This window comes from Theobroma cacao, chromosome 5 (genome assembly GCF_053813885.1).
Source record: "Theobroma cacao isolate CCN51 chromosome 5, ASM5381388v1, whole genome shotgun sequence".
NCBI lineage: Eukaryota > Viridiplantae > Streptophyta > Magnoliopsida > Malvales > Malvaceae > Theobroma > Theobroma cacao.
Genome location: NC_142643.1, coordinates 44,941,191 through 44,959,091, shown reverse-complemented (window position 1 = coordinate 44,959,091; position 17,901 = coordinate 44,941,191). Strand labels below are relative to the sequence as shown.

At 33.0% G+C, this 17,901-nt stretch overlaps 1 protein-coding gene, 1 non-coding gene and 1 pseudogene across 3 annotated transcripts; 1 reads left to right on the top strand and 2 right to left on the bottom strand.

Moving 5' to 3' along the window:
- Positions 1–2,213: 2,213 nt before the first annotated feature.
- LOC148762989 (small nucleolar RNA R71) lies at positions 2,214–2,320 on the bottom strand. The gene has a single exon (XR_016026790.1). It is a non-coding gene; the product is annotated as a small nucleolar RNA R71 (small nucleolar RNA).
- Positions 2,321–5,938: 3,618 nt separating this feature from the next.
- Positions 5,939–7,259, top strand: LOC18600145 (protein LEAD-SENSITIVE 1-like). The gene is made up of 2 exons (XM_018121254.2): positions 5,939–6,089; positions 6,599–7,259. The coding sequence occupies exons 1-2, from the start codon at positions 6,008–6,010 to the stop codon at positions 7,036–7,038; spliced, it is 522 nt and encodes a 173-aa protein (XP_017976743.2). The 5' UTR covers positions 5,939–6,007; the 3' UTR covers positions 7,039–7,259.
- Positions 7,260–13,518: 6,259 nt separating this feature from the next.
- On the bottom strand, positions 13,519–17,152 carry LOC18600144 (putative receptor-like protein kinase At3g47110; annotated as a pseudogene). Its single transcript, XR_016026184.1, has 2 exons — positions 14,153–17,152; positions 13,519–13,978 (listed from the first exon to the last, which is right to left on the bottom strand). The product of XR_016026184.1 is annotated as a putative receptor-like protein kinase At3g47110 (transcript).
- Positions 17,153–17,901: the final 749 nt, after the last annotated feature.

The following is a 17,901-nucleotide window of genomic DNA, read 5'->3' as shown; positions in this document are numbered from 1 at the left end:
ATTAACAAAATTATCAAAATATTCTCAATTAAAATTTAGTCTATTAGTTTATATTTAAGGATACTTTTGTAATTTTATTAGATATATGATAATTCTATTTTATAGAATTATTTTACTCTAATTGTGTTATTAAATATTAGCTAAGTCCTCAATTTTCAATTATAATTTACTTATTTTTAGTTGTTTTTATAATTAGGTTACTTTTAAGTTAGTTATTTTAATTATATATTATTCCTTTTGATTTGGTTATGATTTATTAGTTTTTATATTTATTTTGTAGGATTAAAAGTGATTGGGCTTAATTTTGAAAAGTAAGATGTTAAAAGACCCAGAATCTGCTTGCATATGCTTCAGTATTTTGGCTATATCTCGAGGTACAGAACTCCAAATAATGCGATTCTTAGACCAGTGGAAAGCTAAGAGACAGAGCTACAACTTTTATGAAGATCACTTTGCCCAGTTCTACTTTAAAGATAGAGAAAATCGCATCAGAATATAACCAGATGTACTGTACCGGGAATGGAAATTTGTAAAGATTGACAATTGAATTTTGGGCCTATTATTATACTTTTAAGCCCAATTAAACCCTATGTCAGCTTAAGGAACTTTAGGTTAAGCTTATTAGCATAAATAGGATATGTTTAACAATATTAGAGGGGACAACCTTTTGGGAGATTCAAGAAATTAGAAGTTGAGGCTAAAACTTGGAGATCAAGACCACAAATATTGTTTTGTTTTATTCCTTAGCTTTTATCGTTCTTAATACTTTCAATGGTTGAATTTTATATAATGTTATTTTATTTTGTGATTATGAGTAGCTAAATTTCTTTTTCTATGATTACAATTGAACTCACATGTAGTCTAAGTTTTTAATCTCTGTTTTACTTATTTTTAATAGGATTTGAATTGTTTATTCCAATTTGTTCTTAATGCTTTTAATTGCTTGGCTACCAATTAAATTGATTTAGGAACCTAAACAAACTTGGGAAAGGGAATTTAGAGTAGACTAAAATTGGGATAGCGTATGATCATATTAATTGATTTGCGTATAGTATAGGGATATACTTATAAGCCATATGTAGTCAGATTAGAGCCTGAACTTAATGAGTCTGTTTTAATTTCAATTCACATAGGGATATAGTGTTTTGATTAAAATAGATATTTTTATAGGACGAGTCGGGAGACCCTTATAAATAATTGAGGACTCTAGGTTAGCAATTCAACCTGTTGAAATAAGTTAAGGAAGAAAGGTAAGATTTAGATGAAGTGTGAGGGATATTATGATCCTAGGCTTGTTTGATTTGATATTTTTTTAAAGTTATTATTATTTTGATTTTCTTGTTGATTTTAATTTTAGTTAATTAGTTTTAGTTAATTAATTAATTTTGATTGTTTGAATAAGATTGAATTGTTCTAATTTTAGTACTTAGTAAAGTTTTAGATTAATTCCCTGTGGGATCGATACCCTGCTTGTTAATATACTATCTATTCGATACGTATACTTGCATAGTAAGATTTTAATTGACAAGTTTTTGGTGCCGTTACCGAGGAATTTTTCTAGATTTATTACTAATACTAATACCAAGCAATTTAGTCTTACTTCAAATTTTATTTTCCTTGTTTTAATTTTAGCTTTTGTTTTCTTGCAGATATCTTTGGTCATTGTATGCAAAGAAGAGACAACTTGAATCTTGTTCCTTTTGATCCTGAGATAGAAAGAACTTTCAGAAGACGTCGAAGGGAGAATTTACAAGTTGCAGCTTTAAATCAGACAATGGCTGAGGATAACATTAATAATGGTAATAATGCCATTAATGTGGTTCCTGAAGCAAATAGAGCATTGCGAGACTATGCAGTTCCTCTGTTGCAAGGTTTGCACCAAAGCATTAGGAGACCCTCCATGAATGCAAATAATTTCGAAATTAAACCAGCTTACATTCAAATGATCCAGTCTTTGGTCCAATTTGGTGGGTTACCCAATGATGATTCTGATGCTCATTTGGTAAATTTCTTGGAGATTTGCGATACCTTTAAATACAATGGAGTAACTGATGATGCTATTAGATTGAGACTGTTTCCGTTTTCTCTGAGGGATAAAGCAAAGAGCTGGCTTAATTCACTTGCTTAATTCACTGCCCAATGGGTCTATCACTACATGGGAGGAATTGGCTCAAAAGTTTCTCGCAAAGTTCTTTTCGCCTACAAAGACTGCAAAGTTGAGGAACGATATCACCTCATTCACACAATTTGATGGTGAGTCCTTGTATGAGGCTTGGGAAAGATTTAAAGAACTACTGCGAAGATGCCCACATCATGGGATTCCTGATTGGTTGCAAGTTCAGACATTCTACAATGGGTTGGATGGATCAATTAAAACCACAATTGATGATGCTGCTAGTGGGGCATTGATGAGTAAGAATGCGGCAGATGCTTATAATTTGTTGGAAGAGATGGCTTCAAACAATTATCAATGGCCTTCAAAAAGGTCGGGTTCGAGAAAAGCTGTTGGAGCCTATGAGATTGATGCAATGAGCAACTTAGCTGCGCAAGTGGCTGCACTGTCCAAGAAGATTGACACAATGGGAGTTCATGCAGTTCAAAATTCAATTGGTGAGATGTGTGGAGATGGCCATTCAAGTGATCAATGTTCATACAATTCTACATCAATCCAATTTGTGGGGAACTTCAACAAACAACAAAATAACCCATACTCTAACACATACAATCCTGGTTGGAGAAACCACCCCAACTTTTCATGGAACAACAATGCAGGGCCTTCCAATTCAAACCCCAACGTGCCTCCTGGTTTTCAACAACAATCTAGACCACCAATTCCTGAAAAAAAGTCCCAAGTGGAAGAACTTATCTTGCAATATATGTCTAAGACTGATGCCATAATTTAGAGCTATGAAGCCTCCTTGAGAAATCTTGAGACCCAAATGGGATAGCTTGCAAACTTCATCAACAGTAGACCCCAAGGTGCCTTACCAAGTGATACACAAGTCAATCCCAAAGGTAAGGAACATTGTAATGCAATTACATTTAGGAGTGGAAAAGAAGTTGGAGGGGTGAATGAAAAATCAATTGAATCTTCAAATGAGCATCTAGATGATGACAATGCAATTGTTGAGAAAGAAGTTGAAGTGGAAAAGACAGATAATGGGCAAGCTAAAAATCAAGGGAATTCTGAAGCAAATTATCCTCCACCACCATTCCCACAAAGGTTGAAAAAACGAAAGCTTGATAAACAGTTTGAGAAATTCCTCAATGTCTTCAAGAAACTCCACATAAACATTCCTTTTGCTGAAGCTTTGGAAAACATGCCAAGTTATGTCAAATTCCTGAAAGACATCTTAACTAAGAAGAGGAAATTGGAAGATTTTGAAACAGTGGCACTTACTGAGGAGTGCAGCGCAATAATTCAGAACAAGCTTCCACCAAAACTTAAAGATCCAGGGAGTTTTTCTATACCTTGTGCTATTGATAGATTTGAATTTACTAAAGCTTTATGTGATTTAGGTGCAGGTGTTTCAATCATGCCTTTATCAATTGCTAAGAAAATTAGACTTAATGAGATACAACCTACCACAGTTTCTTTGTAATTAGCATATAGAACAATCAGGTATCCTGTTGGGATTATTGAGGATGTATTGGTTAAAGTTGGGCATCTTTACATTCCGGTGGACTTCATTGTGCTTGGATGGAAGAAGATCAAGAAATTCCTTTAATCTTGGGACGACCATTCTTGGCTACCGCAGGCTCAATCATTGATGTGAGGGAAGGCAATATAACTTTCAAAGTTGGAGAAGAGGTAGTTGAGTTTAATATTTTCAATGCAAATAAAAATCCTAACTCTACAAATTATTGCTATAGAGTGGAGTTAATTGATGAAGGCAAAGGTGAACCTAATTCTCCACCTATAAGTGAGCAAGCACCAATCTTTGAGTTTAAGCCACCACCTCCGCCTGTGAGACCCGAGCAATCAGCAACGGAGCATCCTCCACCACCATCTAATTGTCCTTTCGAGATTGGACAACAAGTAATGCTGCTTTCTAGATCATACTTCAAGCTTTTCCCATGGAAACGTAAAGCAAGATGGTGGGGTCCTTTCAAAGTAGTAAAGGCTTATTCTTGTGGAATAATTGAGATTTATAGTGAGGATACAGGAACAACCATGGTTAATGGGATGAGCCTTAGACCATATTCTGAGGATGAAAAATTGAAAAAGGGGACGCTATAGTCAAGCTAGTGACTATAAACGAGCGCTTATTGGGAGGCAACCCAAGTTTCTAAACTTTACTTATTTTAGCCTTTCTTTTATTTAATTTTTTTTTTAGTTTAGTTAGAATTTATTTCTTTTGATTTGTTATTTTTTTTCCTTTTGCAGGTAATTAGTTTAAAAAAAATTCAAAAAAAAAAAGTCAGAGTCGCGGCCTTAAAATATTCAAGGAATGGTGCATGAAACAGAATATTTCAGCGCCGCGGCCCTCAAAGGGAGCACCACGGCGCTGAACAAAGCAAAGATTGGCAAAAAGGTTGAGCGCTGTGGCAGTCAATTAAAGCAGTAAATAGACAACAGGCATCCTACATGGGCCAAAGAGAGCTACCATAAAACAAAAGGTCAAAGAATAAAAGAATATTTGAAAATTGTTTTCCTCAGGTTTTGCATGTGTTTGAGTCTCTATTAACTGCTCTACAACTTCCTCCTTGCAACAGATTAATCTCTTCATCTGTTGCTAACAGTTGCTGTACCTACGGCCTTAGGCCAACCTTTTGTAACTATTTCTGACTTTAATGAAATTTCTTCATTGGCTGAGCAAAAAAAAAAAAAAAAAACTGGTCTACAACTTTTAATTCTCCATGATAGGGTATGAGTTGCCTAGCCAATTTGATGGTCTGGCCTCTTTTTCCTTGTTGCTCTGCTCTTTATTTCCTCTTTTATTTGTTGGCATATGACCTTGCGTCCCTTGATGAGGCAATAATCGTTCGGTTGGCTTTATATAAAGAGAGGAATTTGATTCATCAATGGCATCAAAGTTTGATTCTACAACGTTATTCCCCAAACCCCAAGTAGAAGGTGCCAGGTGAGGTGAATCTTCCAGTTTGGCTTTGCGCACAGAACCTTTTCTTCTTACTTTATTACATTCTCAGCTTGGATTATATCTCTTCTGTTTCTTGTAATTAGAGGTTTCTAAGAATCTTTACTGCTTGTCTAAACCCTTGCACGTGAAGATTAATATTAGTAAAAGAGCCTTGAATTTAATTGAGTCTAAAAAGGGATGGCAAGTGAGAACTTTGGCTAGAAATACTGAATACCAGCCTTGTTTCATTCCCTCTTCTACCCAAAAATAAAATAAAATCCCCTCGAATCTCTTTCATTCTCTTTCTTATATGTTTCAATAGGGTAATGATTCTTCATATCATGTATGTTTGTCTTTTTTTTTATAAACCAAAATACTATATTATAATATGGTGGACAATATAAAAGTTAGACTAATAAAAAGTAGTCAAGCCACAAAAGAATGCAGCAACGAAATACTAAAATAAACTAAAATATCACCAATATATACAGAGAAAAATAACCAATATATACAGAAAAAAATACAAAAAAAATTAATACAAACAGCTACAAAAAATATCACCAAACCACAAACATTCTTTTTTCTATCCACGTTAATTAATTTTTACAAGTGAATTAATACAATAATTAAATTTTCCAAAAATATTTCATCTGAAAAAGAGTACAATCAATATTAATTATGACGTAACATATCAATTCGTTATTTTGGATTATGACGTAACATATCAATTCGTTGAAATAATATGTAGATAAGAATTGATAATAAATTTTTTACTTTACGTATGATTCTCTTTATCAATAGCATAGAGATTCACTTTTCCTTACTGTTTTGGGTTCCCAACAATCTTTCTTTCCATCTATAAATTTGTGGGGGTTCATTACAAGAGGCTGCAGATCAACTTAAGCTCAAAAGTATAGAGAAGAAAGATGAGAACCGTGAGAAGGGATGCCCTCAAACCGGGTGATCACATCTATTCTGATAGGAAGTTACGTCTCTACTTTCATCATGGTATACTCTCTTTCTCTTTTCTTTTCTTTTTTCAAATTTAAAAAAAATTATAATTTCCTTAATTTTATATCTCTCTCTCTATGTACACACACATACACAGATATATATATATATATATATATATATATATATATATTATTTGTGCTCTTCACTTGCAATTCAGCAAAGGTTAGGGTGTGCTAGGGGTTGGCTTTAGAGATTTTGGCTTGAAAATTGAAGAATTATGGCTGTAAATTTTTAATTAAGAACAACCAATTTTCAACTATATATTTGGACCGACAGGGAATAAGAAGAAGAGAAGTGAGACGAAAACAGCTATCCTATGTCTATGTATTCTTATTAAATTTCATACAAAAATTAGAAAATAAATCCAAGTTTTATAGAAAATAAATCCAAGTTTTATATATATATATATATGTATTCTTTTTGTCATGCTTTTGGACAACAAGGTTCTCAAATCATGAAACATATTTCTTCATTTCTGAGACAAAGAGATCATTTGTCGGCAGGCATATACGTGGGCGACGACATGGTGATTCACCTCATGGGACCAAGCAAAATTTACAACAAACCTCCATGCAAAAAATGTGGGTTCAAGCCTCAGGCCGGGATCTTCAAAACCTGCCTCGATTGCTTCCTGGAAGGTCACTCCCTCTACCGCTATGAATACGATGTCTCCTACTTGAAGTTGGTTTTCAAACGCCGTGGCTCTTGCAGCACTTGGGACTGCAAACCGGCAGATGAAGTCGTCGAAACAGCCCATCGTCTGCTTCAAAGCAACCGCTTCGGAAACTACAATTTTTTCCTCAACAATTGCGAGGACTTTGCAGTGTATTGCAAAACGGGTGTGGCAATGAGCAATCAAACAGCAGGGTTATTTGGGTTCAACTTGCTTGGTGTCGTTGGCTATGCAGCTGCAAAAGGGGTATACGAGGCCGTGGCTGATTGAACATGAACATGGAGCTCTGCATATTTTATGATAGTGAAAGGCTCAAGGAAATTAACTGGGAAATTTAAGGAACCAAACTTTATTGTTAGTGGTGTATATCTACTCTCTGGAAATGGGTTCCTTTAGGCTTTACAATAGTAGTAAATAAATTTAAACAGCCAATCAAACTTGGCGTATCTACAATAATTAATGGTGTGAAAAAGGCTTGCAAATTCTTCTCTCTACTTCTTTGCCCCAAACAACATAATGGACTTCATTGCTGATTTCAAAGTAAATTTTATACAAAAAGGCATAATTAAGTAACAAATCCATGACTTCCCAAATATTGAAACCCAGTTCGAACAAGTTGAAATCGCCTACAATTAATTGAATGTAATTATAAATCTTAATTATCTATTTCAAAAATATAACGTACACGTGGATTTTGCATAAATTTAATGTAAATTGCATATTAAAATGGTTGGATTGAATAATTGTAAAATTGCAGGTAACATGAATCCTATCCTTGTTGAGCATGACAATATAGGATTATACACCTACTCAACAAGAAAACCGAAGAATTAATTGTTTCTATCCCAAAAAATCACAAAACTGCAAATTAAAAAGAATGAAAAAAAATAATACCCAAAACTTGGTTGGTTTGCCAAAATATAGATAGTTTCATATATTCTTCTTAAGATTTCATTTTGGGACGATTTTTTTAACTCTCAAAAATAAAGTATTTCTAAAAATAACTTTCTTTTAGATTTTAACTATTTTTAGTCAAGAAAATATTTTTGGATAAAATTACCCTTAATGAAACCTTCTTTTATTCAAATACACGTGTTAAAAAAATGTTGTTGCACTCTATGTTGAAAAAAAAATTGTTAAACCATGTTTTTTTTAATTATTAAAGAAAATATAAAAAATAAAATAACCCCAAAAGCTAACTATTTAAATTTGAAGATTATATATAATATGTTTTTGTCCAAATCCATTTCATCTCAGCAGTAATGTTAACGTTGAATAACTTTTCAATACATTTATGTTCCATGTCAATTCCTTTTTTATTTTAAACTTGATCTCTGTCGTGAAAATGTTTAATTTCAAGAATTTATATCGTAATGAAATATAAATATAGAGACTAAGTTATACGTTATGTTTAAAAAATATTTTTTCTTTTACTCAGCCAAAAAATGAAATTTCATTAATTTACTGCAAAGCAGTGAAAATCAGCCGAAGCTGTCTAAGAGGATTGCAAACACCAAAGAGTGCCTAAGCATCAGCTAGCTTACAAGGTAGCTAGCTGTATTACATAAAACTGATAATGCAACAATCCTAGAAAAGAGGCTAAGACAATGTAAACATAGGAGCTTAAGTAAAAACCACAAACGAAAACCTTAGAATATGAAAATAAATTATGACTATCGCCATGTTGAAAATATACGCTTTGTCGCCTCCATATTTGGCAAGTGCATTTGTGATTTAAAAAATGTTATTGTTATAGGTCATATTCAAAAAATGTTGTTACAGTTGAAAAAAAAAAGTTGTTACACACTTTAACTTCAAGAGTTTATATTGTAATGAAACATAAATTTAGAGCATTTAATTTAGAGCATTTAATTTGTCTGAAATGATTTTAAGAGTATTTTTATTAAGTTATGGTAAAAGTTAAGTAAAAATAATTAATTTTGTATTGAAAGATATTTTTGAAATTAGCTTATCAAATTGGCTATTTCTGTCAATTTTTTCTTTCTTATTTTTGCACTATTCTCCGAAACTATTGGTGTTTCCAACTCTAACGATGCATAATTGTATGTTATAAAAGTGACCCTTAAAATTTTTTTATAATTCACCATGGCTTGGAAAGATGCCATTGATCATTGAATCAGACTCAAAAGGTTGCTGTTCTTTGGGTTCTCAACTCATGGAAATGGCCATGGAAGTATTGAAAACTCTTCCAACAAATTGATATGTTTCGAGAAGTTATTGCTTATGTTTTCTTTTAAAATATATTTAGAGAAGCTAACCATTACGCAGACTTTTACCTTGGCCAAATGGGAGTGGATAGGACTGATTTATTTGTGGCTGGGATTTGAGGCGGAGGTTTGGTGATCTGAATGCATCATGTCCATATGAATTAGCTGCTGCTGGTGAGGCTCTGTTTTCTTAAAATTGTTCTGTTTTCATTATATCATTAGGGATGTCTCTGTGTATGTGTGTGTACTATATTGCTTGGTATTAATTTTGGTGCCTTCTGCTGGTTTTGTTACTTAGAAGCTGCAACATGTATATAGCTGGTTCTGTTATCATTACGCTTGCAGCTTGATTGTTGTTACTAGTCTACTCTGTTATCATCATGTTTCCAAGAAAGAATATTGGGCATATTGACTACATTAGAGACTTGGAACTTATGGTGATATTTGATCAATAATTGGCCCTGGAAAATTATGGCTAAGTCAGAACTCTACTAGCATCTAAATGCCATGTGCAGGCAGCTCATGGCTAAAAGCTAAGAACCTCTTCTTTTTATAAATTCGACCATAGGGATAATGTAGTGTGTGTTTTGCTTTATCAGATTCTCCATTTCAACTTGGATTTCTTTATGCTCTCTCAAACCATCTCCCATTTATAACTTTTTAGTGTTCAAAGCCTTTCCTTTTTTAAAGATAACGTGAAATTTCCAAGAGATTCTTGGACTCATATGAACGCAAGCTGCCCTTACCTTTCGCTTCGAGAAGTTGCATATGCAAATGTTTACACGTCACTTGTAGTGCGTCACTTTTTTTTTTTTTTGAGAACGAAGTTTCTAATTTCCATTTTTGTTTCTCTTAGCCTGATAAATTTTTTCACTATATTTTGTTTAGTATAATATTTTAAATAATCTTTGGATTATTCAATGAAATTTTAAATAAATTTTTATTTTTCATGTGCTCAATAAATTTTTGTAATTTTATATTTAATCAAATAAATATTTATAATTAATAATTAATTAACTATTATTAGTGAACATTAGTTGTCATTTTTTATATCCATATGACGTTAATATGAAAGGTAAAAATTATCACGTGATCATATTATCATATTATATTACTATTCATTATGACATGTTATTATATCATGTCAATATATCAAATCAAATCATTATGACATGTCAATATAATGCGAGAAATTTAACCAAAAAAGAAAAGTCACAACTGTGAAGACTTTAGTACATTTTGTAAGATTGGCCTTCGCAGAAGTGAACAGGTCCTTAGAGTTTTGAATTTACCTATGATGCCATTCCTGGCCAAAGTATTGAAGAGCATAAAGCTCTCTCTACCCAGATAATGCTTTAGAAAAAAAGATCCAAAAAATCGTGTATAATTTCAATAAGATTTAGGAGGATTTCCTTGTACCAAAGTTCTTAGATTTCCTGATGATGAAGAGATATATGTCAAGTGTTAATATTGTTGACTTTAGTATCAATTCCATCAAATACTTGTTATTTGTGCTCTTTTTTTTTTTTTTTAATTATGAGCAATTACTATATGCTTGTCTGTTTACTTAAAGTGGTATATATGTTCAAGGGCTGCATTTTTTTCTTTTAATTCTTTCTTCAAGTTTAATGCTCTCACTATAAGTGACAATCATTGCAACTTGTATTTTCCTATTCTTTCTTCAAGTGAGATGATTGAACCTAGAACCTACTTTATTAATCAGGCTTAAGACCCAATGTATTAATTATGTTTGGATCCGAATGGGTTAATTGGATCTTGGAACAGTCTAAATTGAATTAAAAAAAGCAAGAATAGAAAAAATAATAATAATAGTAATATGCCCCATTTAATTATTTATTTGTTTGTTACAGGAATATGGAGGTGCTGCATTCTTTTTGTAAGCGGCACCCAGAATAATTTTATAGTGATTTACCTTTAGCGAGACAATCATGTTTCTTATGTCTTTTTTTCTTGCAAGAGAAATATTTATATTCTTTCTTGATGACAATTTTAGGATCCCTTACAATAACAAATTGACCAGATTTTTTTCTTTTATCTTGAATTTTTTAGGAATGATAGATTTTGTGGACTATTTTAATGATGTATTTCTAACTCTTTTTATCCCATTATAACTCATGGAATAAAGTCTTTTAAGAAAAGTACCATTTTTAGTAATTGATGACAGTATATACCTCTATGTTACTACAGTCAAGAACTATTTTTTGTTTTAGTAGAATAAGGAAGTCCACTTTATAAATGTACAAGAATTGACCTCTTATAATAAACTGACCAAAATTTATTAGATCCCTCTCATGCCTTAGGCTTTTTATCTTTCCCAAAACTTCCGATACTATGTTGTACAAGTTTATCTACGTTCATAGCTACATCTATGTCTATTTTTTGAATGGCAACTGCCACATCACTTTTCTAATTCATAAAGTTTAATCCAATCAATATCTCAATGGTGAGCATATTTTTCTTTCATTTTTTGTACTTCATTTGTTATTATTTTATAGGCATAATATCCAAAAAAGCTCTTAAACTATTTAAGAAAATTCAAATAAACCCTTATGTTTTTGTTATGTTTAATTAAACCATTGTACTTTTATTTTAAACCAAATAAAGTTTTATACTTCTATTTTGAGTCAAACAACCCGGTTACATAAAAAGTGTTAATTAAGTAATGGCATAATACTTTAAAAAAATTTTGAATTATTTAAAATAATTTAAATAAGTTTTTATTATTTTATTACGTTTAATTTGTATACATTGTAACATAAGCTAAGAGCATGGATAGCGGTCAATAGCTTTTTCAGCAATTCTCTTCTTTTGTAATTGTACAGCCACTTCTTGCCCATATAGGATGTTTAATGCCATGGGAAGTTTTTTATTATTCAAGCTAAAGACTTACAATGGCATGCTAGTTGATGAGGCAAATAAAAATGCTTTGTAAAAGAAAAAAAAAACTTTGTAATGATTGACTAATTGTAATTAGTTAAAAATATCACTTGTTATTTTATATCACGAAGCATTTACTGACATGTCATAATAAATAATGATACAGCATGATTATATGGTCATGTGATATTTTTACACTTTACATCAACACCACATATATATAAAATGATCAATAGTATTTTGATTAATTACAATTAGTCCATCATTAAACATAAAGGCATATTTGAATCGAAATAAAAATATATATACTTATTAAACGCAATTAAAGAATAAAAAATTTTTTAAATTTTTTTAAATAATTTAAAATTTTTTTCAAACAATGTAACTTAAGTAATTGACTTCACAATCTCTTAGCAGCTAAAGTGAGAGACCATTGTTTAAGAAATTTCATTTTACTTCCGAATAATAAGAAGAGGTGCCACAACCCAGCATTCAAAGTGGCTCGACTATTGCTGTGTCTTTGATGAAGACAATGGAAGTACAGAAAAAGGTCTTTAATTTGATCTCTAATATTCATGGTATATTGATGAAGTGCGGTTTGTCCATATTTGGTATTATTATCAATTTCTTGGAATTGATAATAATGAGAAATGATGTATGGAAGGAAGACCTTGAAGCAAACGCAAAAGACTCCTCAAGGTCAATAAGTTTGAACCCATAGAAAAAACATAGAAAGAAAAGGCAATGAAAAACTGCCCTTTAATTATTTCTATGGAAAAAAATGGAGAATTCTACTCTCCAAAGTTGGATCAATCCCACTAAGAAAAGTCATATTCTGAAATGGTTAAGCATCATGCTTCCTAAACATTTTATTCAGATTCTAGTTTAATTCTTCATCTTTAAATTGTTTCATATTCGATCTTTCATTGCATTATTTTTTAAAAAATTGAAAAAATATCCACACAAGATACTGTGGGCATGTAACATGCAATGTAATTTATAACGTGAACATTACATTAATTTTAATTAAATAATTTGATGAAAAATTAAAAATAAAATAATTTTAAAAAATTAGTGATATAAATGAAGCAATATAGAAATTAAAAATTAAAATAGGATCGAATTATCGAAATAAAAAGTTAAAAGCAGATCATAAATGAAATTTAGCAGATTAAGCTATAGAAGCTTCTTAAAATTTATCAATCTATAAATTAAAAGTAGATCAACCTACCTTAACCTCATCCTTAATCACATGAATAAGTATTCCATTTATGAAACATTAAAACCTTAAAATTGAAATTTTATTCATGAATTGGTAGACACATACATTCTTCCATAGTTGATCTTTCAGAAAACAAAGGAAGGGAATGGTTAAATCTTATGGTGAGGTAATAACAATGTTTTCTTTTTTCCCGTTTAGTAGACATAATGCACCTGGGAGCTTTCTTGTAAATGCAATACCAATCAAAAGTGCAGCAACATCACAAGCCAATATATGTAGTATCACCTAGTACCTGCAGCTGAAGAAAATATTTAATCTTAAAATTTGTCAAGATTTAAATTAAAATAGCACTTAGATAAAGACGTATCATGGGTTTAATATTTTCAAAAGACGTAATTAAAAAAAAAATTATAAGAATCATATGTTATTGTTACTTGGATTTAAAACAGTATTCATATACCTGTTGATCTTAATGATCGAGTTGGGAGTAGCTTGTCTCTTATAGAACAAAGTTCTGCAACAACATGTGTCATATCCATTCGTTCAGTAGGCAAATCAATAGAACAAGCAACTCCGATTTCAAGTATTGAATTTAAGCACTGGAGAAGTCTATTATCTCTTTGATTGCTCTGGTTGCGAGTATTGCTAGTCATTCTTTCTCCACGAAAACTTTCTTGAAGAAGAATGGGATCTGTAATCTCAGCCACTTGATCTGGTAAAGCTGTTCTAACAAAGTTATGAAGATTCAAGTTCTCTTTAAACATTTCATCAGTGGGCTTCTTCCCAGTGAACATCTTCAGCAAAAGAATGCCATAACTGTACACATCACCATAACTTGTCACAACACTTCCCAAGCCATATTCTGTAATTCATTTGTCACAAATAAGAGAAACGTTTTCAAAACAGATGCAAATGCCTTTCTCACATGAATGCACTCTACTTTTATCATATCGAATGAAAACTATGGACATATATACTTGAAATTTAATATGAAATTATAGATTATAGATAAAAAAATGTATAGTAATCTACTTACCTGGTGGTGCGTAACCAAATGTTCCTCTTAACCCAAGGGAGCTTGACAAGCTTGAAGTGTTATTTTGCATGTCTGATATAATGAATTTTGCTAGCCCAAAGTCACCCACATGGCTAACCATTTCATCATCAAGGAGAATATTGCTTGGTTTTAGGTCACAGTGAACAATTGGTGTTTCACAATAATGATGAAGATACTCCAAGGCACAACCAACATCAATTGCCACATTCAATCTCTGAAGAAGATTTAAGTTTCTTGCTACCTCATTTGCCTCATTCATCCCAACAGATGGATGCAACCAATCCTCCAAGCTCCCATTTTGCATGAACTCATAAATCAACGCTTTAAAATCATTCCCTTGATAATCGATACCTGAAACTGCTGTTAAGACCTTGACAAGATTCCGATGTCTGATGTTTTTCAATACCTCACATTCAGCCATAAAACTTCTTGAAGCTCCACGACATATAAGGTTAAGCACCTTAACGGCAACAACTACTCCACTGTCTTCAAGAATTCCTTTGTATACGGAACCAAAACTACCTGAACCAACCAAATTCATTGAGGAGAATCCTTCAGTAGCCTTTAGGAGGCTTTGGTATGATAAGTTTAAAAGTGAGTTTTCTGCAAACGTTGTTGCCGTGGACTTCTCCTTTTTCGGTCTAAACCACAAAATGAGGAGAAATGTGGATACCAAAATCACTCCTAAAACTACAAAAACAACCACAATTTTTAATTTAAGAGAATTGTTCCATCTTCTGTTGGATGTTTTCAAGTTACAACTGGGCAAGTGTAACTCAAGAGTGCCTCCACAAAGCTTATTGTTTCCCTCAACGAATGTAGCACTGGCATTTTTAAAAACACCTTCAATTGGTACCATACCCTCGAAATCATTAAAAGAAAGATTTAAATACTGTAATGACTCCAAGCTCACCAGAAATTTTGGAATCTCACCCGAAAGATTATTGTCAGATATATCTAATGCTTCAAGACCTCTCAATGAACTCAAAGATGAAGGAATGGGGCCTTCAAAAAAATTGCCATCCAAGAGCAGTCTCTCCAGTCTTACACAGCTACCAAGACTATCTGGAAGCACACCTGATAATCTGTTTTGAGACACAGATAATTCACCTAGGTTTTTCATATTTTCTACTTCGACGGGAAGCACACCAGTTAAAGAGTTTGAAGATAAGTTTAGGACGATGGACAAGGATGAGAGCCCAATTACTTCAGGAGGTATAGAACCACTTAGATTGTTTTTAGCAAGAGACAATCCAACCAAAATCTCACACTTGCCTATACTTGAAGGAATGTTGCCCTGAAGATTGTTATCACTTAAACCCAATTTGGTTAACATTGTCAAATTTCCAAAATTGGGGGGAATGGCCCCTGAGAGAGAATTGCCAGCTGCAAAAACGATACTTAGCTTTTGAAGCCTTCCAATGCCAAGGGGAATAGAACCTGATAATTGATTGTATGATGCCGCTAGTACCTCCAAGTTGATGAGATTTGCAATTCCGGATGGAATTCTTCCCCATATTCTACAGCGTTGGATATTTAAAACTTTGAGATTCCTGGATAGATTGCCTATGCAATCCGGTAATTCCCCTCCAAAGTTGTTTTCGCCTATCTCTAGGAGCTCTAGTCTGGAAGCATTGTTTAAAGTGCAGAGAAAGTTCAGGTCAGTTGCTGTCATACTTCCAAGAAGGTTGCCCATGATTATAAATCGTGATAGTTTATCCAACTTTTCGAATGAAGGCAAGGGTCCACTAAGTTTGTTTTCCCCAGCAGTAAGGTGTACAAGATTTGAGGCATTGGATATTGAATCGGGGAATGATCCAATGAATTGATTATCCTCGACCGCAAGGATTTCAATCTGCGGCATAGTGATTCCTAGGTCCGGCGGAAGACGACCTTGTATTTGGTTTGTGGCTATGTAAAGGCGTTTAATATTGGAGAGATTGAAAATTGAAGCAGGGATGACACCAGAAATTTCATTTTCTCTCACAGCCAAAGCTACAAGATTTTTCAATCTGCCAAGAGCTTCAGGCATAACTCCACTCAATCTATTGCTATGTAGATAAATATACTGCAGAGAGGATAAATTACCCAAGGAAGGCGGGATACCCCCTCTTAAATCATTTTCCCCAAGACTAAATCGTATTAGGTTTGACAAGAGACCAAGCGCACCTGGTATTTCTCCAGTTAGCAAGTTGCTTGAAAAATTAATTGCTGCAAGTCGAGTACAACTGGACAAATTGGAAGGAATTGCACCTCTTAGGTGGTTGTTTTGCAGCATTAGTTCTCGCAATCTTCGCAAACGGCCAATTTCTTGAGGGATTGCTTGATTGAAACTGTTGTTTCGAAGGTTTAACACCCTAAGAAAGCTCAAATTTCCAATAGATGGTGATATAGACCCCACGAGCTTTAGGGATCCCAAGTCTAACATGGTGACTCTCTCATGTCTGCGACTGCATTTAACACCATACCACTGGCAGAAGTGGACAGTATTGTTCCAGGAGTGCATAAATCCGAAATTATCTTCAATTATCTTTCTCTTGAACTCGAGTAAAGCTCGTTGATCTGTCTCATTGCCAGTAACCACAAGGGTTGCTGAACCAAGCAAGTTAGGACCTTGCAGGTTAAAGAAAGTAAGGAGAATAACGGCAAGGAAAACAAGGAAAAGGGAGCGGGACGGTTTCAAATGCTTGCTCGATAGCTTCATCATCAAGCCAGATATAAGTTTCTGAACTGAGATTAGTTTGTGCTTGAGTTGAGAGTGCTTAGTTCATCAACAAGAACTAAGTGCAACGCAAGGCTGAGCAAAAATAAAAAGAGCAATGTAAGACTTTTAGGACTCTGGTTTTATCTCCTCTCCTAAATGATGTCTTGGGCTCGCTAAATACTTGACTTAGTCATGTTGCCAGCGAAAATACGGCCATGAAAACCATTTAGCTTTGTCTGGTGGAGCAGAAGCTGACGGCTGTTGGTCATTGCCCCTTGCGTTACTTCCAGGCAAATATTTCAAGTCAGAGCTGAAGTTGTAGGACTAGACTTAATTGGAAAAATCTATATGGGTCTGCATTCATACTGGATTTTGATCACCATATCGTCGCTGGAATAATTGAGCATAATTGATATATATTTCCACCACTTCTATATTTTACTTTTATTAATCTCAGAAAGTACACCTATTCATCTTTATTTTTTTTTCCCATCTTAATATCTTAATGCTTTATTAATTCTCACTAATTTCAAAAAAGGATAATATAATTATTTACAATCTGCTGCTAGTTTAATTACTCTAAGAAGGATTTTTTTTTTTAAACATCTTAATACCTTGCTTGACACCTATATTGAAATGAATGACCAAGCAATAAAAACTATATTTAGGCTTTGAAACGAATTCTATACATCAACCTATAGAGAAGTTGGAGAGATGGAACAACTTTATCAGATAAATTACCTACATAACTGTCAGAAAAATTGAGAACCAGAATATTAAATGGAGGAAATCAGAGTCTTTATATGCAGTGAACAAGATTAAGAAAAAGATTGACTCATCCAAATTAAGTCCAGAGCAATGTGCTACTCGAATTGTTGCAACCATCAGACAAGTTAATAATGATAGAAGGGAGACTTAAAAGTAAACGTTAAGAGGAAAAGTTGGATTCTATGGAGGATTTGCTCAGCAGGGTCACTATAATGGAACCCACACTGTCTGTTAAATTCCAAACGTGAAAACAAGG